The 23,945-nt window shown below is 39.2% G+C and overlaps 1 protein-coding gene across 3 annotated transcripts in view; it reads right to left on the reverse strand.

The window, feature by feature from the left end:
• The window catches only part of HBP1 (HMG-box transcription factor 1), a 30,708-nt gene extending 9,629 nt beyond the window's left edge, over nt 1-21,079 (reverse strand). Inside the window, exons 1-8 of one of the 3 annotated variants that reach the window (XM_082473552.1) lie at nt 21,036-21,079; nt 11,789-11,972; nt 9,419-9,647; nt 6,436-6,574; nt 5,771-5,882; nt 5,570-5,682; nt 2,967-3,123; nt 2,136-2,280 (exon numbers count right to left, since the gene is read on the reverse strand). In XM_082473552.1, coding sequence (XP_082329678.1) covers nt 2,136-2,280; nt 2,967-3,123; nt 5,570-5,682; nt 5,771-5,882; nt 6,436-6,574; nt 9,419-9,647; nt 11,789-11,972; nt 21,036-21,050 — 1,094 coding nt within the window. In that variant the 5' untranslated portion in view covers nt 21,051-21,079. Of the gene's footprint in view, nt 1-2,135; nt 2,281-2,966; nt 3,124-5,569; nt 5,683-5,770; nt 5,883-6,435; nt 6,575-9,418; nt 9,648-11,788; nt 11,973-15,157; nt 15,271-20,878; nt 20,903-21,035 lie in introns of those variants that run through there. The other 2 variants (XM_082473554.1, XM_082473553.1) reach the window with 2 other exon arrangements.
• Nucleotides 21,080-23,945: the final 2,866 nt, after the last annotated feature.

Genomic DNA, 23,945 nt, shown 5'->3' on the forward strand with positions numbered 1-23,945 from the left:
TGGTGGCGCAGTGGTTAAGAATCCACCTGCCAATACAGGGGACATGGATTCAAGCCCTGGTCCGGGAAGATCCCACATGCCGCGGAGCAACTAAGCCTGTGCGCCACAACTTCTGAGCCTGTGCTCTAGAACCCGTGAGCCACAACTACTGAGCCCATGCACCACAACGACTGAGCCTCAGCTCTAGAGACCGTGAGCCACAGCTACTAAAGCCCGCGTGCCTAGAGCCCGTGCTCCGCAACAAGAGAAACCACTGCACTGAGAAGCCCATGCACCGCAACAAAGAGTAGCCCCTGCTCGCTGCAACTAGAGAAAGCCCATGCACAGCAACGAAGACCCAATGCAGCCAAAAGTAAATAAATAAAATAAATAAAAGCTCTTTTAAAAAAAAAAAAAGAAAAAGAAAGAATGGGTCTTAAAATCCCAGATATCATATACTTTCTCTGGGTTCCTTCTGGGAGGAGGGTGACCAACTGCCCCCGTTTTCCCAGGACTGAAGGGTTTCCAGTGCTGCAGGACTTTCAGTGCTAAAACCAGAAAAGTTCTGCACAAATTCAGACAGTTGGTCAACTTTCTTGAATGTCAGCACACATGGGTTCTTGTCCTATTCTACCACTAACTAATAGGGTGATCTCAGGAAAAATCACTTTCCTCTTTAAGTCTTTCCAAATGTCAACTTTTTGCTGTTTTTACAATTTTTAATCCATGCAACTAATGCCCCTTGGTCAAAATGAATAGTAAACGAAGACACAGTTAACTAAAAAAAAAAAAAAAGATACAATTAACAGACTTATGGTCTGGTTCAAAACAACTGGCCAGATTTAGCAAATTTTTTTTTTCTTAACTATCAAAGATGATCTATTTAATTCCTAGACATATGTGGTATTTTCCTAATCTAATCTTAAATGTTTTATGAAGTCACTTTTCCTACATCACTACTCCATGTAAAAGTCTTCTTTTTTTGAAGTATAGTTGATTTACAATATTGTGTTAGTTATTGGTATACAGCAAAGCGATTCAGTTATATATATATATATAATATACATATTCTTCTTCAGATTCCTATCCTTTATAGTTTATTACATACGTCCCTGTACTATACAGCAGGACCCTGTTGTTTATCTATTATGTATATAGCAATTTATACATTAGGATCTGTTAATCCCGAACTCCTAGTTTATCCCTCCCTACCCCCTTCCCCTTAGGTAACTATAAGTTTGTTTTCTATTTCTGTGAGTCTAATTCTGTTTTGTAAATAAGTTCATTTGCATCATTTTAGATTCCACATATAAGTGATGATATATGGTATTTTTCTCTGACTTACTCCACTTAGTATGATAATCTCTAGGTCCACCCATGTTGCTGCAAATGGCATTATTTCATTCTTCATAAAACTCCTCTTGAGGGACTTCCCTGGTGGTGCAGTGGTTAAGGATCCGCCTGCCAGTGCAGGGGACACGGGTTCGAGCCCTGGTCCGGGAAGATCCCACATGCCGCGGAGCAACTAAGCCCGTGCACCACAACTACTGAGCCCGTGTGCCACAACTACTGAGCCTGCGCTCTAGAGCCCGCAAGCCACAACTACTGAGCCCGTGCACCTAGAGCCCGTGCTCCGCAACAAGAGAAGCCACCACAATGAGAAGCCCATGCACCACCACGAAGGGTAGCCCCTGCTCGCCACAACTAGAGAAAGTCCGCATGCAGCAACGAAGACCCAACTCAGCCAAAAATAAATAAATTAATAATAAAAAACTCGAACTATTATTTTACTTTAATTACCGAGTACTTTTTCATTTATTCATATACAGTTGACCCTTGAACACTGTGGGTTTGAACTGCATGGGTCCACTTACACATGGATTTTTTTCAATAGAAAATACTACTCAGTCCATGGTTGGTTTAATCTGCCTACACAGAGGGCTGGCTGTAAGTAATATGTGGATTTTCGACTGTGTAGAGGGTCAGTGCCCCTAACCCCTGTGTTGTTCAGGAGTCAACTGTATATACCTCTTCTAAGTAGTCCTTTTATAATTCTCTGATCTTTAAAGGTTTAACCTCCTAAACAGCAATCATTAGGGAGATTAAGAGTAAACTTTAATTTTTTTTCAGAGAGAAAAAAAGGAATTCAATATTACCTTTTAAATGTATCAAAAACACCTGAATCATCAAAATTAATGGCATCGGGGTGTCCAGGAGGTAGACATACATCACCAACATGAATTTCACAACATGGAATGCCATGCTGTACCACAGTCAAGCTTGGATAAAATGATGACCAACCTAAAGTTAAAGCAAACTATTGTTATATAAAGGACGGAGATTGACAGAAAGCATCCAAATTATTTATTATATGATAGATATGTCACTTCTGAGTCTTAAAAATAAAAAGTATGTGATAGATTTATAACACAAGTCATGTATCTTTGCCACAAAGCAAATCCAAGTGTTTTATTTAAACAGTGCAAAAGCCCTCCAAAACTAGTTTAATTCAGCATTTTACTAATATATCAAATTCTATCAATCAGCACTTCCACTGACCTACAAGATAGTAAATGATAAATGATGATGATTGAGACCATGAAATAGTCTCTGAATCATTACGTATGACAAGAGTGTTAATGTGATTCAGGTGTAAAGCATATTTGGCCTCAACCAAAATTCAATTACCAGAATACTCCATTCCCCAAACTATATCAAAACAACAGAGAGCTTATTATAGTATGCTACATGAATCTACAAGTTCATACCCACAGGAAGTAGAGCTCCACCTGACTACTGCTAAGACATTTAAACATCATTAGGTATTATTATAAGGCATTTCCTATGGTAGTATTAATTAGTTTGAAAGAAGTTTTCCCTTCAAAAATTTTTTTCTTAATCATCAAAGAATTATGCCACAAGACATAATTATAGATTTAAGAAGTTTTCTTTAAAAAGTTACTACAAATTCAAAATTGAAGCCCTACCTTTATTTTTAACATAGAAAGGGTGGTCCAGTTTACACTCTACAGTAAGTAAACCATCTTCTACTGTACCAGGATCAAAAGTCAACTTCAGTACAGACTCGCCAAATGATATACTTTCTTCATGTGATAACAACTTTAGACCATCAGAACCATAGCCCTGGAAATACATGCATAGATTAAATAAATTGGCAATGTTCAATTCAACATGGAGTGAAGTTCCTATTATGTGTAAGACTTTGTGGAAAAGGTAAAAATAAACAAGACAGGATCCTTGCCATTAAGGAGCTTTCAACCCAGTAGCGAAGAAAGGCAGATATTACTACAATATAAAGCCGACTGGAGTAAGTGCTTCAATCCAAGTACAAATAATGCTAATGGAGTTTAATAAAGGGAGATATTAACTCCAAGAGAAAAAGATTGGGGGGAGAGGTTTCGATTCCCATTTGAACTGGAATCTAAAAGAAGAATGCAATTTAGAAAGGTACAAGAACATGCCTTACACCAGGAATAGTTGTGACTAATAACTTCTTTGTAGAGTGCTGAGCATCTGCTAAAAATACAAGATTAGTTCAGAGTTGGGGCAAATAAGACTGCAAAGGAGGGCCCAGTTAGTAAGTAAGTAAGTAAAGGGATCTTAAAGACAGGCACAGTGCTTAAACTTTCCTTTGAGAAGGTATTGGGAAGTCAATGAAAATATTTTTATTAATATAATTGTTGATTTTAAGGTGATGACAAAGACGACAGATAAAAGGTACCTCTAATATTCAATTTGAAGATATAACGAGAGAACCCCATTACAGTCTTGAACTGACAAGTGCAGTGGTGGTAGAACTGGGCTGTATTTAAATTCAACCAATATTTATTGAGCACTTAGTACATGCCAGGTGCTAGGCTCTGAAAACACATGATCCCTACCCTTAAATTCACAGAAAAACGAAGGAGACAGACATGCCAACAGCTAGCTACAGTGTCCAGTCAAAGCAACTAATGAAAGAAAAGGATAAATGTAAAAAATCTTTAAGGAGACAGAATGGATCAACTGAATACAAAGAGAGGAAATAGTCAACTTCATTCATGTTTTGAATGAAGCAATCAAGAAAAGGTTTTGAGGACTTCCCTGGTGGTCCAGTGGTTATGAATCTGCCTTCCAATGCAGGGGATACACGTTCAATCCCTGGTCGGGGAACTAAGATCCCACATGCCACGGGGCAACTAAGCGCGCGCGCTCTGGAGCCCACGCGCCACAACTAGAGAGAAGCCCGCGCGATGCAATGAAGAGCACACGTGCTGCAACACAGCGAAATAAATACATAAATATTAAAAAAAAAAAAGAAAGAAAAGAAAGAAAGAAAGGTCTTGCATCTGGCAATCAAGAAAGGGTAGTAATACTCTTAAAAGGGGAAAAATGGACCTGGATGGGGAAGAAAAAGGTGAATCCAGTGTTGGCTACACTAATAACTAGATTACAGAATCTTGTAATTCTTAGAGCTATAAGAACTTAAAGCTAATCCCAGTTCCATCTTACAGATCAGGAAGGCAACACCCAGTGGGGCTGATAGACTGCCCAAGGCCAGTCATGCAAATAGCTGCTGGCAGAGCTAGAAAGAGCCCAGCTTTCCTGACTCCAAGTCCAAAGCAGTTTCCACGGGCCACCGAAGAGCTGCTGTCGACATTATCATCAGAGAAAAAGTGGTGAAGAGAGTGAGGAAGGGTAGAACCTTATTAACATTCAACATCATGGGCAGACAAGCCACCAGTCGAAACAGACAAGACATCAGAAGGAGAAGCAGGGCACTGCCATGCTACGCAAATCAAGGGAAGACAATCCACTGTGTCAAACACCGCAGAAATGCCAAAGAGAACAAGCAGAAGTCTCTTTAGAAATCAAAATAAAGCTAGTAACCTTTGAGACAATTTTAGTAGAGCAGCAGAGGCTGAAGTCGGACTACGGTGAACTTCACTATGTAATGCTTACAGCAAGAAGGGGAGACTGAAGGCAGCCAAGTCAGGACTGCTGTTCTCAAGAAACTCACTAGTAGGGGACAGCAGGAGCAAAACAGGAATTTTACACAAGCACACTTCACATGCCCAATTTCTCTGCCCACAGTGGAGATGGAGAAATTGAAGATTTCAAAGATAAAGGTTTCATCCAACATTTATGCTACTGCTGCCCACTACTGCCTTTGCTTATCGACTTAGAAAATACCAGCATTTTAATGGGTCATTTTAAAAGTAACTCAATCAATTCTCACTTATCCATAGGAGAATTAACCACTTTGTAGATTACCTAAGATAAGGCTTTGGTTTGCTTATTTATTCATTTTGTGTTTAATGCCAGTTTAATTTTCCCCAAAATAAAATGTGTAAAAAGTGCTAAGAAATACACTCTTTTTCCCATCTAACAAGCTTCATTATAAAGGTAAAACCTAAAGTCACTGCTCCTCTCCATCAGGCTAAGCAACAGAGTAGTCACAAAAGCTCCTCCCAAAATGTAAAATGTCATTTAAACATGGAAGCAAATGGGAGGATACACCTGTAGATTAATAATAAACCTATGTTCCCTTTTGAAAGACTTGGAAAAGTTTGAAGAATTTTAAATCAACCTTGTGAGTGCCCATCTGGAGATCTTCCTCATTATCGCAGCCTTCAGTTCTAGCAAAATCTTCCACATCCTGCCATTCCTTATTGCTTCCCTTATGAAAACACAGTCGTGTGCCTACAGTTTAAGTAAAAAACAAGTATTAGATATGTGACTAGTGTGCTTGCTACACAAGTAAACTGTAAAGAATTCAAGCATTTTTTACCTTTCAAAAAACAGTGCCAAGCAGTCGAAGGCCAGGAATTGCACCACCCCAAGTCGTCATCATCCGAGAGGGAGGACATGCAGAAAATGCCAGATTCTGACTCACTGTTTGCCTGTAGAAAAAATATTACAAATTTTCTAGGTTTTTTTTCTGTAAGATGTATTTTGTTAATTTGTGTCTTCAGACTATCTATCTATCTATCTAGCTATCTATCTATCTATCTATCTATCTACCTACCTACCTACCTACCTAGCTAGCTAGCTATGCCGAGTCTTAGTTGTGGCATGCCGGATCTAGCTCCCTGACCAGAGATCGAACCCAGGCCCCCTGCACTGGAGGCACAGTCTTAACCACTGGATGGCCAGGGAAGTCCCCAGCCTTTCTTATTAGTGGATAACTTAATCATTCTAAACTTAGGGGAAAAAATCGCCTTTGAAAACTGAAGTTCTGGGAAGTTTTAGTTAAATGCATGTTCCCACTGGTAACAAACTTTCCTAACAGTTAATAGAGCTGTACATAAAACCGAATCCAGATCAGTAGGAGAACAGCGAGCGAGACTACTTCCCATCTGCATGTGCTTCAGGAGAATTGCTTAGAGAGGGAAAGTTAATGTCTTTCAGCTGCTGTACGAATTTCATGAGGTTTAACCTCACGAATAAACTTACCCTTCCGTGTCTGACCGGCGTTTGCTCCTTCCAGTGGTGATGAGGAAAGGCTGGCTCACCCTTAGAAGAGGACACCGGTGGAGGGCGCGCATAGGAATGTAAACTTTTGCTAGTAGCTATGATGTGTACAGGAGATGATCTAAAATAAAGAAACCGTTTTAACCACAAAGCAAAGGTCCTTAAAGTAAAGCTTTCCTTTTGGTGAACTTCATATTCATAACACCAATGTTATTACATATACGACACCTATGGGAAACACTAATAAAGCCATCAGGGTTTCATCTATGTTGTTCATCTATGTTGTATGTTGTTCCTTAACATCTTCCCCAAACCCTCTTCACACATTTTAAACACTGTTTTCAGATTAGATAATATACTTTAAATTCCAAATTACTGTTTCATTTACTCATTCACTCATTTTTATATCACTAAGTACATACAAGTGTGCAGTTTCATTCATGAAGGATGATGCCCCTTTATGCAGGGCTCCCGATCCCTTTCTCTCTCCTACTGTGATGTGGTCACCAAATCTCGGCCCTCCAAGCTCAACGTGACCAACACGGAACTCTTTACCTACCAACCACCTGTATCACTGGGCAGATACAGTGAACTACCTGAAGCTAAAACGTTTAAACTTTTTATAGTAGAAAACAGCCTATTTGCAAAGCATCTACACATAAAGCCAGTTACTTCTGCCCCCAGGATCACCTTAAAAAGTAAGTTACCTCTTGCCCCGCTTTCCTGTCAAAAGTCTCTTTACCAGGCAATGCTCCCTTCAGAGTACACGGGGCTCCCCAGAACACACTAAGATCCTTCCCCCACAAACATGTAAGAGGGGTAACAGTAAGCAGCAAGCCCATAAAGGATGACCAGTAAGGTATACTGACTCGGGAGTTTGGAAAGCAGCAGAAAGGAAAATTTCAGGGTCTAAGAAGTAAATCTGAAGGTCCCAAATCAGGACAATTCTCTGAGATGCCAACTAAGCATTTGGTCCTTAACAGAAAAATGTTTACACATGTCTGTACTAATCCTCTTTCTAAAAAGAGGAAGGACATCTTACTTTCCAATTCCTCCCTTATTCTCTGAGAAATCTGATTAGCCCTCATTTTTTTAAACTTAATTAACATTTTTTATTATACCTTTGCAGAAATTAATTTTTAAATGAGGATCTATATATAAAACCGTACATTGCTTTCATGTTCATAACACTTCTTAAGTAAAAAGCCCTCAAATTTCCATGCATTTTTAGCTTACTCTCCAATCAACTTTGGATTTCAAAATACAAATACTTAATATTTCATCTTTGCCCAATTTCTTCCTTTTATTACACATTTACATCTTTATGAAGTATAAGAGAATGGCCAAACTGCTAAAAATTCCTTAAGCTCATTTCTGCCTTCGTGACTAGTAAAAGAAAATGAGTTTATCAGTTCTTCTGTGTAACCATTTAAAAGAGAAGTAACAATGTAATGTTCTAAAATGTATATGGCCTAAATGTTCTGTAAAAATTAATATGCTGCATGTGTCTGAATTACTAACACCATGGTCTCTTCATCCCTCTATCTATGCAGGGATAATATAAATTTTACCTGTCCTCAGCCCCTTGGTACTGTACAGTTACAACATCAGGCATCCCAAGTTCAATAACTAACACAGTTTAACACTCTACAAGAAGTCACAAGAACAGCCACTGACTGTGTTAGAAGGCAGGCAAAACAGCAGAGCGTGACTTTTGGTCTTGTTCCCTAGGAAGAAGGGAAGCATAGAAAATGCAGCAGAGAGTAATCTACATCTTTAGGGAGTTACTCCTTTACTTGTTTTTTTTTTTAACATTAATTTTCTTCTGAGGGTTTTACTCAACTTTCCATGAACTAAATTATTAATCCTCATGAGTTTACTGTGAAAAATGAAAAGTACTATCTCTAAACTAAAATTGGGGAAAAAAGAAAGTCCAATAGTAAAATCAGGGTTTTTTTTTTTTAATTGTAAAACAATTTTTCACTTTTTGACTATTAAGATTACAATGAAAACTGGGACAATAAAGGAATACTTTGAAAGGCAACTTTTCATTCCTGTGGAACTCTTCATGGATTAAACTGAAGTTAATTAAATTGAATTTGCTCTAATCAAAACCAATTACCTTGCTGAATAGAAGAAAAACAGTGTAACTTGCTGGGCTTCACACCTAACAAGTTTATTCTTCAGCAAAGAACTATACTAACTTAGGAACACTACCAAAATTCAGTTATTCCTACATCACCTATTATGGACTCTGGTCTACCCACCCACATGAGTGCAAACCTGGGTATTTCTCTTCCCTACAAACTATCGTATTTACCTATGTCTTTTTACATAGCCAATTTTATAATCTGGGGGATAATTAAGAAAATATTATCCATTTAAGTCTCTCTAGGAATATTAGTTGGAAGCTTCCATAATTTCATAGCACCATTAATTCATTTTCTTAAACTCTGGTCTGGGTATATGAAACAGTGGTTTCTACCAATAGGAGTCTACTTTTGTAAGTTCAACATTTTAATATTAGCAAACATATAAATAACATAAGGCCACATACACTGTGGAAAAAAATAAACCTAGACCAAAAGGAACCAAACTCAAGGTTGATAAAAGTTTAAAATATGTCTATTTTAATTATGATTCTTTAGACAAATATAATTTTCATCTAAGTAGAAATATATAATAAAAGTATTCTTGGTCTGATGTATTTTTTTATGACTTTAAACCATTTACAAATATTTTTGACTCTGCTGTTCTCATATCACTTTTATCTAATTCTCAAAATATGAAATCATGACATTGGGTGAAACAGCTCTTTGATTATTTTAAGACAAAGAGCTTAATTCTAATGACTTTGATAAACCACTCATGAGATGGTCAACAGCATTATTACTTTTAAAACTAGAAAAAAAAAGCATTTTGTAATGATAAAAGTTTTCAATTAAAATACAGCCAACGTTCCCACCTGTTGTAAAATGAGCACTGCATAAGTGGGCTTTGTGGGCTGGTGGCGATATTTGCTAATTCTGTTAGCCAATCCACCTCATTTTCACGGTAAGTGTTTTCTGATATTTCTGAGGTATTTTGGTTCCAAGAAGGTCTTGGATATTCTTGATGTGACACATCTGAACTTAGCTGGTATATGGCAGATTGAGCAGGATCACTCTGAACAGCCTGAAGTTCAGGAAGATCATCTGCAAATAAGCACACTCAAGATTATAAGAAGGAAATTACTAATACAGGGAACAATTCTACAATCACAGTTGGAAGAGAGGTCCTCAAATTTAGCTAATTAATTTTGTGAGAGGAAAAGTATAAACTCAAAATGTTTTCTTGAATGAAAACAAGTTTCAACTGAAAAAAAAAAAAAATGACATCTTATACATTTAAGGGCCAACAGAGTCTGACAGAAAAGTAAACCTAGCGCATGTAAATGGATTAATGACTTCACTACTCAAACCATGTAACTACCACAACTGTTCACCAACTGTTCTGTTTGTGTTTTCTGACTTTTTCCCCCAGTTTTTTATAGCTCACCTGGGAATAATCCATATACCACTGAGACATTTTTATGTTAACATGTTAATGAGGAAAAAGGCGTTTTATGGGTACACAGATGTACTTATTGTTCACACACTTGAACCTGTTCAACAAGATTACTGCAATAAATGAAAACAACAATTTTCAAAGATGAAACCTAGATCATATTATATATTTTCAGGTACTACTTGTTAGACTTTATCTATGCTAAATTATTTCTTTTTAATGAGAAAGTCTGAACTCAGTAATATTCATTATTTTTTCCAGAAAGTGTGTTCCCGAAAGGTAGTTCATGACGGACTCTCAGCTACCCAAGAAAGAAAACTAGAAATAGTACCCAAGGACCACTCATGTACATGCCAAGGCTATGAACACTGTAAGATAGACTGAATTCTAAAAAATTGAATTAAAAAAAAGAAAAAAAAAGGAGGGGAGAAAAAGCGTCTTGCAGGCCTTAAAAAAGAAAAAGAGAAACAACAACCAAAACAACCCTCTTTGAAACACATACCTACAAACTCTACAGATCCACTGGGTCTCTTCAATATGTAAGTCAAGAAACTCTTCTAGTGTTGAGAGTTCTCCTGAACTGTCACTATAAAAGTACATACTCCTAATTCCTATTCAGGGGAATATCCCAGAATAGCTCACTAAAACAGAAATGTCTTACAAGTACTGATTCAAGACATCCATTCATAAAAGTGACTAGAAGGTATCCCCCCCTTCACAGAGCAGCTAAAATATCACACCAACTTATGATAATTCCACTCTGTAATTCTCATGGTGGTGGAGCTGTGTTTCCCTTCCCTCACTGCCAACACTGTTCTTTGACTATCTTTATTTACTGTAAAGGGTTCATTTCTGGCTTTCAAGTTAAGGAAACTACTTTTAAACTGAAGTCATGAGGGGTGGTACAAGTTTTTGACCCCCTGAGCCCTAGGTTCCTGATTTCCTCCTGAAACCTAAAGTGTGACAATGGAGGAATCAACTACCTGATTGAACTGGGGCTTCTTGCTCAATAGTAACCACTCCTCAATGAATATTCGGGCCCCGCAATCTCTCAGCATTCAAACAGGTTATGTCCCAACACCTTTAAGATCTCCAAATTCCCAAAGAAGACTCCAGCATATAACCTCCTCTACTTCATCATTTATAAAATGAGGACACTCACATCTCAGGTTTTTGGGAACATCAGAGAAAAATGCACATTAAATGGGGACAAAGCCAAGATGAAAAGTGGGCAGCAAGCCAAGATCACTCATCACCTGTTCACTGTCTTCAACAGCGACCTCAAAGCAATACAATTCAAAGTCATACCTCAGCAAACCTACACACTTCTACAGATCACGTATCTTTGGAGTAGCTCAGCAGCAGTGATAATCACAAATGTCAGATCCTCAAATTTCAAGGGTCCACTGTAATTTCCCCATCATACCAACAAACCAGGCGTGAATAGTGGCCAGCATAATTTGCTGAGCTCACATGGATATTTCAAAAGTAACATCTTTTGAAAAGCCACACAGCAAGGTTTTCATAAGGTGGTCAAAGGCTCATCTTTATCCACAAAGGCAGTTTAGTTTGAAAATTTGTAAATGAGTCTCTATGATAACCATAAATAGCCCCAAGTTAGGTTGGTTTTAAGTAATACCTCACAAGCAATAATAAGAGAACACTGAAAACTCCTAATGTACAAAAACTTGACATACTTTTTATCAGTTCAAGGTAGGTGGAAAAGCTAGCTAAACATGAAAATTAATCTGAATCTCAGTGAGCTTCCTAAAAACTTAATTTTGTTTACCAAGCTCCATGTGCTCATCACAAGAGTTGTATCCAGGTGAGGATGGCAAATTTTCATTACACTGCAGCAACTCCAATGACTCATTCATTCCTGAAGCTCTCTTGTCCATTACTAGCAGGAGTTTCTGTACTGCATTAGGCACCTGATTTGTCTTCACTTCCCACACCATGTTATGGTGCTCCGACTTAAAAATAATATAAGAGAAAAATGTCAAGTCATGTGATTTGGAAATAATGTAAGTATAAAATCAATCAGAGACATCACAATGTTGTATCTTTAATCACACACTGCTTTCTGTATCCCCCTCAAAACCTTTAGACATAGATGACTGAAGGTCTATTCTATTTTGCACATTTTTTGGAAGATTCTATTTTAATTTCTCTAGTATTTATCAACTGTGTTCATTATTTTGTTTTCTCATCTTCTGAAAGTGAACAAGTTTAACAAACTTAAAATTACAGTCTCTAACAAATATTTTAAAAAGAGTTTCTTGGGACTTCCCCGGCAGTCCAGTGGTTAAGACTCTGGGCTTTCCACTGCAGTGGTCGTGGGTTCAATCCCTGGCCAGGGAACTAAAATCCCTCATGCCGCGTGGCAGGGCCAAAAGAAAACACAAAAAACAAAACAGACAAAAAAATAAAATAGAAAAGAGTTTCTTAAAATGGCCATATACTATATACTTCTTATAAAAATAAAAATGTTTTCTTAATGAGAATTTGGGACCTAACCATACTAAAAAGATACCTGACCTTCTGAATCAGCTACAATTTTTACAAAGATGAATAATATAAAATGTGGTTATACCTTTTACACTCTTGCCTTTGGACGATGATCAAATTAGTTATTTAACATGGGTGACAGAAGCAGCAAGATTTCCTGATTTCTCAGGCTCTACTCCAAATCTCATTTTTAAAAAGTTCTAATGAGTTAATATGAAATATAGTTTTTTTTTCTCAAAATAAAACAGAATATACTGCTGTTAAAAGTCACCAAAAGTCGGGAACTCCCTGGCAGTCCAGTGGTTTGGACATGGCGCTAACTACTACTGGGGTTAGCCGAGGCCCGAGTTCGATCCCTGGTCAGAGAACTAAGATCCCGTGGTGTGACCAAAAAAAAAAAAAAAGTACCGTAGAAGTCAGGTACCCTAGCCCAGGCTGATCAAAAAATGCAGTGAAAAGACATTTATACCAGAGCTTTCTAAGCCATGTCATAATCACCGACAAACACTGACAGATTTTTTTCTATGAAGGCATTTCCCCATGAACTTTTAAATTATGAAATGTTATCCTGACTATAAAATATATCACCACTGTGGGAAAAAAATGAAAAAAGCTCTTCTTAAAAAAAAAGGAATATAATAATTATCTCTCTTTTAAAAATTTTATTTATTATTTATTTATTTATTTACTTATTTATTTATTTATGGCTGCATTGGGTCTTCGTTGCTGAGCGTGGGCTTTCTCTAGTTGCAGCGAGCGGGCTTCTCATTGTGGTGGCTTCTCTTGTTGCGGAGCACAGGCTCTAGGCACGCAGGCTTCGGTAGTTGTGGCACACGGACTTAGCTGCTCTGTGGCATGTGGGATCTTCCCGGACCAGGGCTCGAACCTGTGTCCCCTGCATTGGCAGGCAGATTCTCAACCACTGCGCCAGCAGGGAAGCCCCTGTAATAATTATTTCTAATCCCACCAACCCGAGTTAGATACTATGACATTTTGATGTATTATCTTACAATCCAATCTCTTTTTCATGCACAGACCTATGTTTTACCTAAATAAAATCATTTATTTTTCTTCATACTTCATACTATATATATTAATAGTTGAGACCTTTTCCTTAACATAAGTTCATAAGCATTTTCCTATGTCACTGATTTTTTCAAAGATCTATTTTAAATAGTTAAATAATATATATCATCAGGATGTACCAAAATTTATTTATCCCTCCTATTGCTAAACGTGTTCCCAGTTTTTCCAATCTTCTAAATAACAGTGAATTTACATTCTTTTTTTTTTTAAGTATTTGCTTATATCTGGTTATTTCTTTAGATTCCCAGAGACAGATTAGTAGTTGGATGGCAATTAAACATCTTCTTAAGGCTTTTGACACATACAGCCAAACTGCCCACTGCCTTACTTTATTTCTAATATTTTATTTCAGATGCTTTCTGCCTGTACTCCTCAAATATTACCCATCTCTTGGGCACTTAGAGCCTTACACAATACCGACTGTGAGATGTAGTACGGAGTAGTGAAAAGGGCACTGGGGTAGGTGGAAGGAAACATAGGTTTGATAACAGCTTAATCACTTACTAAAATCTATGACCTAAAGTGACTGAGCTTCAATATCTCCATCTGAAAACAGGGCTAATGACTCCCGCTCTTTTCTTCCTGGAGCAGTTGTGAGGATGAAATGAAACAAAGTTGAGTAAAAAAAAAAATGTAAAATGACTTAAAAAAAAAAAGTTTTTTATCCCTAGACTGACATAGGGCAATATTATGCATACTATGGGCACTTTATGTTCTAAACAGAACAGTTATTGAAAACAGTTAACAACAGGAGACCAGACAACTAGCTATTCAGCTTCAGTAATTTCCTCCCTGGGAAATCTGACAAGTTATCCAACACATCTCAATAAAAGGTCACAGACCATACCACTACGTTAAGCAAATAACAGTTTATCTAAAAGATGTCTGAAGCATTCCCAACAAATGAACACTTTTCCAGTAGGAACAAGCTATTATGTAGTGATTAATCACACTCTTATGATATAGTTACAGCAAATCTGCTAGGGTATAACAAATAATTTCCTACAAAATTGGTGGCTACAGGAGCTGTGGTAACACAAATCGACTTCTCAAGCGCAAGTCGCCAAATCCTGATGCTGAGCCTCCACCTTCTCATTGCAAAAGCCAAGCAAACTTAGCTTGATCTGAGATTCTCGACCCTGGTGGCACACAGAACCACGCCTGCTTCAAACCAGTGAGGCCCAGGCCCCACCTTCCTTCCGAAGCATGTGGTTTATTTGGTCTGGGGTACAACCCTGGTGCACTGGTTTTTACTTGTTTTCTTTCAAAAGAACCCCTGGTGCGTTGTGAGAACCAGCAGGCTAAAAATGATTGCCACATTCCTTTTTATCTAAATATATGTGTGTGTATATATATATATTCATTTATTTAATACATATTATGTACAAGGCACTATACTAGATGCATAGATGAACAGCTGATCATGAATCTCAAGGAATCTTCACTTAAGTGGAAAGATATAAGCAAATGACCATAGTTCTACAGAGCCACGGCTTGGCTATGAACAGGTAAAAAGAAAGGATGGGAGGCTCCCAATGAGAGAAACTCACATGAGCAAACTCACAGAGTTAGCAAAGTACTGCATGAAATCAGAAGAACATAGAAGCCAGGAGGCAGGATGGCCTGTGTGTCTCCTGGTCATCCATCAATACTAAGGCTGGAAAGGTAGACTGGGATGAGAATCTTCAATCCTAATTTAGGAAAACTGGTTAGTTGGTTTGTTTTTTGTAGACAAGGATAAGGACTTTGAAATTAGACTACTGAGTTTATATTTGCTACTTGCCAGCTATGTGCCCTGGACAATTTATTTAAAATCTTTATGACTTGTTTGTAATATGTAAATAATAAAAGCATCTGTATAGGTTGTTGTAAAGACTCAGTGAACTCATAAATGTCAAAAGCTTACAATAGTGCCTAACAGAGCAAACTCTCAATGTAGACTGGCCAGTATTATTAGCAACTAGCAGACAATGGGAACCACTGCATACTTTTGAACAGAGGTCTAACATGATCAGAACCACACTTTAAACATTTTTTTTGAGTCTACTTAAAAAACCATACTGAAACACGACATGAGTATGCAGGAACATCTAAAACAAATATTTAAGGGAGAGTGTATTAAGAGTAGAGTATATTCACATTCCCAATTTCTGTCTATGCCACTCGCTCCCAGCCTCCTTTGAGAGTCCTTATGAGGGACTTCCCTGGCGGTCCAGTGGTTAAGATTCTGAGCTTCCACTGCAGGGGGTCCGGGTTCAATTCCTGGTCGGGAAGATCCCGCATGCCCTGCGGTGTGGCCAGAAAGTCCTCATGAAAGAAACGGTAATTGGTATTATCAGTGCAGACTCCTTGTTTAGTAATGCCCCAAACGTGAGAGGAGCTAGTTATTCTGTGTAAGTTCTTGGAACAGCCAATATTAAGTTTAGATAGCAGATTTTAACTCTTTCCACAGAAAACTTTTCAACATCTTAAGTAAAGAGAACACAATTTATCCTGACTTAATGACTCAAACTCCAAATGAACATCTGTACGTGCCTCATATACAGATGTGATCAGCGTAAGTCAGCCCAAGTGGCGATCTTAAACTTGAACAGTTTCTCACTTTTCCCCTCTATTATGAAATTCAGAGTTGCGCTACACATATACACCTCTTCTCAGAGCTCTCCTTACGGGTGGGAAGCAGAGCTGCAGCTAGTTTGCGGTGTCCTCCCCTCCCTCTGCAGGGCCCTTTGGTTTCTCATTCTTCCCAGCTAGGTTTGCTCTCCCCCTCAGCAGGTCCCGGGTGCCCAGTCACCATTCACTCTGCACTCATATCTCCTTGCAACTTCTAGCATTTCTTCAGCACTCGGTCTTAGTAATCTACCAACATCCCATCACAATACTCTTTAAATGAAGTTGGAAAAAACCATTTTAGTTTCAAAGCAAATAACAAAAGGGACCAAATAAATATTTGTTGAACTTGAGTTCTGTGTGTTTTCACCTCTCATTGCTCAAGGCTATCAAAAGTTTGGTCTTGAGATAGTGGAGGTTTTCCTTCTGTAAACCTCCTGTACAGTAAACGGGAGCCTAGACTTCAAGTCAACAGACTTGAAATTCACCTGCTAGCCAGGTAACCTGGGGCAGGTCGCTTAATCTCAAGGTACCTCTACTTATCTCACAGGGCTGTTGTGAGAATTAAATAAAATACATGAAACCAAAATTCAAGCCCATACACAAACGTAAGTTTTTTGTCTCTCAGTTTTCTGTCAAACTATAGTATTTGGGGGAAACAAGGCCTCTGATACCGTAAAAGAACACCAGAAGAGTCCGTACTCAAAAATAACTCCCCACATACATTACACCAATTAGATATTCATTATGATAAACAAGTCTCTCTTTCAAATTTCTCCTGGTAGAGCTAACGCTATTGTTCATTCATGCTTTTGTATACCACTTTGGTATTACAGGATTGGACACAGCTCATCTTGTGTTTTAGTTAACTCTGGATACGTCAACTCTTCACTAGATCTGTGAATTCTCAAAAAGGAAGAGTAAAATTCTCCAGCAGTTGTACTTTGAAATGTCATGTTCAATATTACAAATTTGTATTTTATTGGGTGGGGATGAGAAGGCCCTACTGCATTTGTTTTGCAAACTTTCAGAAGTAAATATCCACAAAATCTTAGGAAGAGGAGAGGAAGAGATGCCTAAAAACAGCCAAGTCTCACTGAATGAAAAAGAAGGAAATTAGGTTTTACTAAATGCCTACTATGTGCCAAGCATTTCCACATACTTCATCTAATTTTGTATAAACTTCAAAATAGCTCTGAACAAAGTATTATTCTGGATGAGGAAGGACTTCCCTGGAGGTCCAGTGGTTAAGATTCTGCACTCCCACTGCAGGGGGCACGGGTTTGATCCCTGGGTCAGGGAACTACGATCCCGCATGCCGTGCAGCACAGCCAAGAAAAAATATATACATCATAATAATATTCTGGATGAGAAAAACAGGGCTCTAATGACTGAATGGGACCATTTTCTCTTCATAAAAAAAAAAAAAAAGAAACTGAGAAAAAGGACAAAAGGGATAGACCAACATAAGTTAGACATTCTAACTTCAACTACGTTCAAGTGCCAATTCTTCCCTGACTCCTTATCTTTCCATCCTCATTATGGACATCAAGGAAAGGATCTTCTACATGCCCTCCCCTAATCCTGAAGAACTTCTATATCAAGCTCAAACTGTTTGTGGGGAGAACGTGAAGAGACAGTAATCTGCAATTACTTTATAACTCTAACATGAGGAATTGAAGTGGTATTTAAAATGGATTACATAATTCCAAGCTAAAATAAGCCTCCATAACAAACTATATTAAACATAACTTTCTACACCAAAAGCAGTTGAAGGACTTAATGTAGTTCTTTTAGAATATTTTCAATGAAACTTCAAACAAAAGATTTTAGAGAAATGTTTCTACAACTCTAGTTTGCCACAGTGCTGAGGTTAAAAAAAAAAAAAAAAAAATCCACACCCCAACAGTGGGTGGTATTCTTTCCATAAAATATATTACTGTAGAATATCACTTACCATCCATATGACTCTGAACAGTTTAACTTCTATGCCTCAGTTTTCTTCTTCCTAAATGGGACCAGCACCTGTCTACCTTTCATAGTTATTGGAAGTATATAAGACACTATACATCACACACCCTTACCTGGTTCCAAAGCATTCTCCTATCAGTTGCCCAGTGCCAAATACATCTATATAAGCTCTTATTAATTTTGTGCTGACTTGACACAAAATACTGAAATTGATGAAGATAACAGAAACCCCTAATACACCACTACAAGCTATCCACAAACCTGTTAAAGAGTACTGTCAATTCACATAGTACTTAAGATGAGTCACTGTATGAAAAAACCTTGAAATCATATATGAAAGAATTCATATATGAAATTTATTTTCCCAAACTTGATTGTAACCGTAAAAAATTTCACATTATGTATAACAACTTGTGGAAAAAGCTTTTCTAAACTACTAACAATAACTTCTAAAAATTCAATCAACTATATTAGAGAAGAAAATTATTTTTCTATTCTGTCTATAGAAAATGACAGTGTAAACTATGATATGAAATACAAAAGTAAATGCAGATCAAAATATGAAGGCATATGACTATTGTTGATGGGTCAGGCATAAACAAGAATATACAAGAATATCATTGTTAATAAAGAATACCATTTTCCTGAATTTTGTGATATACAAAGGTATTTGTCAGCTTAATAAAATTAATTTGTTGTGATTTATTTTCTCATTCTAGATAAATGTTCACCTTCATACTGAAAACATAATACATGTAAAATACCTGGTATTGTCTCATTAACATGGTAGTAACTTATCATAATTTATGGCAAAAAAAAGTACTAATATGTTCATTTCAAACAGAAATACAGCAGACCAGCTACCAATCCTCCCTCAAGGGCCTTCAAGGTCTAGCAGTTTATTCATTCATAAAGCCCGTTTGCCTTCATCACGGAGCATTTGGATAGTGAGGAAAACGTCCAAAGAAATTAAAATACAGTGGAGGAGACAACTCTTAAAGCGACAGTACCATGTTTGAAGTCTGAGAAGCAGGCACTGTGAAACACGGGAAATCGTGGGAAATCCCGGGAGAAGCTAACTTTTAAAATAACGTATGCAGTAGAAGTTTGAGAAGTGAACAAGGGGGAAGAGTTTTCCAGGCTGAAAAAGGTAATGGGGCTTATGAAACTAAATAAAATGGAAACTAGAAAGTGAAATCAAAATTTCATTCTATAAATAATATATTAAGTTCGAATAAACAAAAACTATTGTTTTAAAGTACTGTGCTATAAAGTGGCTAAATGGCTTCCTCAAAAGTATAAAGTAGCTCAAAAACTTAATGAGTGTATTTAATTCTTTTGAATATAATTCAAACTTTCTTAAAACTTTGTCAACAATTACCTGCTCAGCAAGAACTAAGTAGTTTAATCATGGAAACTCAACAGTTGACCCTAACACTCCCGTTAGCAAGCTAAAGCAGAAAATATCAAAAACAATAACAAAAAGCAAAGACTGAAAGAACTAGAAGTACATCACAAATGTAGATGATTATCAGTAGTTAAACAATATAAAAGAATTTACAAATGTTAAAATTATTTTAATTCTCAAAAGGTAACTTTAATTTCAAAACCACTGCTGGGAATCACCTGTTATTGCTAGTTAGAGAGAAATAAATCTAAAGCGCTTAGTCGAAATTGTTGGGAGGACTCCACAACTCCCTTTTACCCTCCTCCCTTCTTAGCATCACTGGCTCCCAGAGCTAAAGAGTCTTTGAGTATCTCCCTGCAGTCAGAGCTCCTTTTACAAAAAATTCTTGCTGAAAACTCCTGAAGAACGAACTCTACATGGTGTAGAACGCACCGCGGAGAGTGAAATCCCCTAGACAGCGTGCAGCGTTACAAGCAGCTACAAAAACCGGGCCCCGACTGTCGATTTCGCCTGGATTTTTTGTTTTGTTTTAATCTGCCTGGGGCAGCAGTATAGGTTGGACGGCGGAGACTGGAATCGCCTGCCAAGCCTCGCTCTCGGTCACACAGAGGCAGTGCCTCCCGGTTCACGCCAAGTCCATCCCCCACCCTCTTTCGCCATTCATCGCGTTCCCCTCCCCTCCCCCCATCATGTGACCGCAGCCTGGACTCCAGGCTTGTTTTTCCCCTCAGCTCAGCCCCACCGCGCAGGCGCCAAGGAGCCCATTCATTCGAACTGCGTAACAATGAGCCCCAGGGCCCAGCGGCTCCGCGAGCTTCCCAGCTCGGCCCGAGCCCCTCTCGGCCCCTAAAGAGGCGGTGCCTCACTGCAGTCCCCCACCCGCGGCCGGCAGCCCACCCCGGGCCAACCTCCGACCCTCCGCCCACTCGCAAGGAGTTGAAGTCAAACTTTCCGGGGCAGCCCCGGCGCCGCGTCGGCCCCCTTCCCCCGCCCAGGCCCGCCCCATCTCCGCACCCGGCTCGGCCACCCACCACGCCACCCCCGGAGCGCCGTCCTCGCCTACGCCTCCCAGCCCCCGCCCCGAGACGCCCACGGGCCGCGCCGCCGCGAAGCCCAGCTGAGCTTGCGGGAAGCGCCGGTCCGGCGGGTTCGCCTCGGGCAGATGTCGGACGGTTAACTGCCCCCGCCGTGAGGAAGAGGAGCGTCGACCCGAGCTCGCCCGGCCGCCCGATACCCTCGGGATCCTGCCCCTCCCTTCCCCACCCCCACCCCTTCCCGAACAGAAAGACAACAAACCCGCCGCGAAGTGCGGGCAGCCCCGGCGCGGGCCGCCCTGCCCGCGACAACACCACCAGCAACTCGTGTAGCCCTCTCCGACTGACGCCGGCTTCCCCGGCGCACGTTAATGCTCCCGCCGCCACTCTTAGTCCTCAACCGAAACTTTCCTACTTACCAAACCCGTCGCCATTACCAAGTCTTTCAAGCTTCGTCTTCCCCCTCCCTTCAAACCCCCGGAGGTTGAGCCTCCTCCTAGCTCCTTCGCCCTCTTATTGGTCTGTGGAACTGCCATTCGATCCTTTCCCTTTCCCATTGGGTGATACCGTGGTCCGTCTCGGGGGGCGGGCTTGTATTGACTTTTGTGTTGTGTTTAGTGGAGAAGACGGCGTGTCAATCACTAGGGTGAGCGCTTCGGATTGGATTGCTGCCGAGACTGCCGGGACCCGAGCCAAACTTTGCCCGCGAAATGGATTGTGGGTTAGTAGTCTCGGCCTAGCTGCGTTCCTCTCGGGAACTGCACGTCGGAGGAACCGGTTGGACTACATATCCCAGAAGTGCGTGCACAGTGCAGTCTTGATAGTAAACAAGAGTCATAGGGACACGTGTATTAGCTCGTTTGTTTTGGTGTCTGGGACAAAAGGGAGGGGGCGGAGGAAGTGAGTGTTTCAGAGCTTTGGCCTCTTCTCTTCCTCTGCTAGCACTTGAGAGCCGCCCCAAACCTCTCGCAGCACCCATTCCGGGCCATAAACAGCCAGAGTCGCTCGCTGCTCAAAGTTTGGCAGGAGGCCAAGGTATTGTTTTAGTGCGAGGGGAAGGAGATGACTGCACAAGCGGAAGCAGCGCTGCCTCGTGGGGGACCCAGTCACCCACAAATCACGGCCCCAGGCATAGTGGGGATAATAAAGGTGGTGCTGGGCTCCAGTGGGAAGACTCAGCATTCTTTTATCCTGAGCCTGGCCTCGCCCCTCCCGGGACAGCAGCTTGAGATTTCTCTGCCAACTCTGTTCAGTTCACCCGAGATTTTTTGAATGCCGGCTACGTGCCAGGCACCGAGAGGCTTGGGGATGAACTGTGAGAGAGAAGCTCGGGGTCTGGAGAATTTACAAAGCTCGGGGCGGGACGGGCGAGGGGCGATTACTATTGACTTTGGAATTAAGGGAAGTCAAAGCGATGTTTTCCATATTGACCAGCTTGCTCGTTGTTTAAGGTAATACAGAGGGGTATAATGTGTGACTTAAACTGATTTAATTTGTGAATCGTTATCTGAATTTCTCTGGTGAGTTTTTGTTAACCAGTTTTCCTCTCCAGAGGTCTTCCCATTGATGAAAGAAGAATGTCTTCCCACTTCGTTTTCACTAGGAGTTCCTCAAGTTACTGATGCTCTGACTCACCCGAGGAGGATGGCTTCTCTGGCTTTATAGTTACCTTCTCTTTAAATAAGGCTGTCCAGTCCCTAGTCTATAATTGATGTTTTTACCATTCCCATTACAAAGGCATTATTCACCTTTTTTCCTTTGAACCTTTAGTGTTTAGCCATTTAAGCTATGCTTTAGGTTTTATGTCTTTAGATCACTATATGTATGCTTAAAATTAAGAGCAGGAAACATATTAGTGAGAAATCTATAAAGTCAAACTTTTGGAAAGGAGCCTTAAATCCGAGCTGGTTATTCCTTTAAACCCCCTACATTTCCTGAATTTTTAAATCTATCTGAAACCCACATAACAAATCTGGAAATCCAAAATAACTTTCCCATATTGAAACAAGTTTCCAAATTCTCTTAGGGAGTCCCTGTTCGAATCCTTAAAGGGAAATTATGGAATAGTCCTCCCTACCATGTGATCAAAGATTCACTTTCTGTATTCACAAATAGTAATCAAACATTTTTTTGTAATTCAGAGGACCAATAAAATGCCTAAATTTTTCCCTGAGTAAAAAGGACAAGATTTGTATTTACTATCATTCAGAGGTTAATGGAGTGACCCCAGGACTCGAATGTGGCCCTGCTATTCTGTGTATTTTTATTTTCTTCCTTTTTTTAACGGTGGAGGGTCATTGTGCCCCAGAATTGAAAAATTGAAAATATGAACTCCAGTGTTTAATTTCTTGACAGAAAGAAAAATCCATGGAATTCACCTGATCACTGAAAACTAAAATCTGAGCTATTTATGAGTAACGCTCTCCAGGAAACTAAAAAGCTTTCCCTCCCCCAAAAATGAACTCTCAAGAGCTGGTGCCACTCCTTTCTCCCCTTCACTGTATAAACCATGAGATCTACTTTTGGCTGAACCTTAACTTATTTTAAAAGGTTTTTTAATTGAAAGCGTTTACTAAAAGCCTTAGTGGAGATATTTTTATTTGTGGAATAAATGGGATGATGGGAAGAATAACTTCACCTACAGAAGGTGGGAAGAATAACTTCACCTACAGATCAAGCTATTGTACATTATTAGAAATGATTATCTTTTAATAGCCCTGTAAAGGTTTTTCCATCCATTCATTCAAAAGTATTTATTTAGTTCCTACTATTGCTTGACCACTGTGCTAGTTGATAAGGATACAAAGATATAAAATATTTTCACATACTCTCGTTTTTGTCCAAGTCATTAAATAGAAGAGTAAAATTCTCATAGTTCAGTCACAACTGATTAAATATCAGTGTTAGAATCTCTATACCTCTAAGTGGACAATTAGTCCTGTCTTCTGACTCTCCTGGGAAACTAAATGCCTACATTAGTACCTTATGTATATTTAACAGGAACACCATCATTCATCCTTGGATGGCTAACAAAACCAGCCCTAAGCCAGAACAAAGATCAAAGTACAAGACCAGTAAGATCTCCTTAGAAATCTTTACATATGTAAATTCTACTCTTTCACTAAAACAGATATAATTTTTGTATCACTTATATATAATAAAATATAAAATGAGGTTTATATTTTATATAATAGATATAAAATCTTTATATATATATTAAATAACATCTGTTCATAAGATACTTCCATGATAAAACTGACATTAAAAAATCAGTTTCTTTAAATAGCACCTACTTTTGATTAGACAGATACCATATACACACACACATA

Source organism: Balaenoptera physalus, assembly GCF_965194825.1.
Source record: "Balaenoptera physalus genome assembly, chromosome: 8".
Classification (NCBI taxonomy): domain Eukaryota; kingdom Metazoa; phylum Chordata; class Mammalia; order Artiodactyla; family Balaenopteridae; genus Balaenoptera; species Balaenoptera physalus.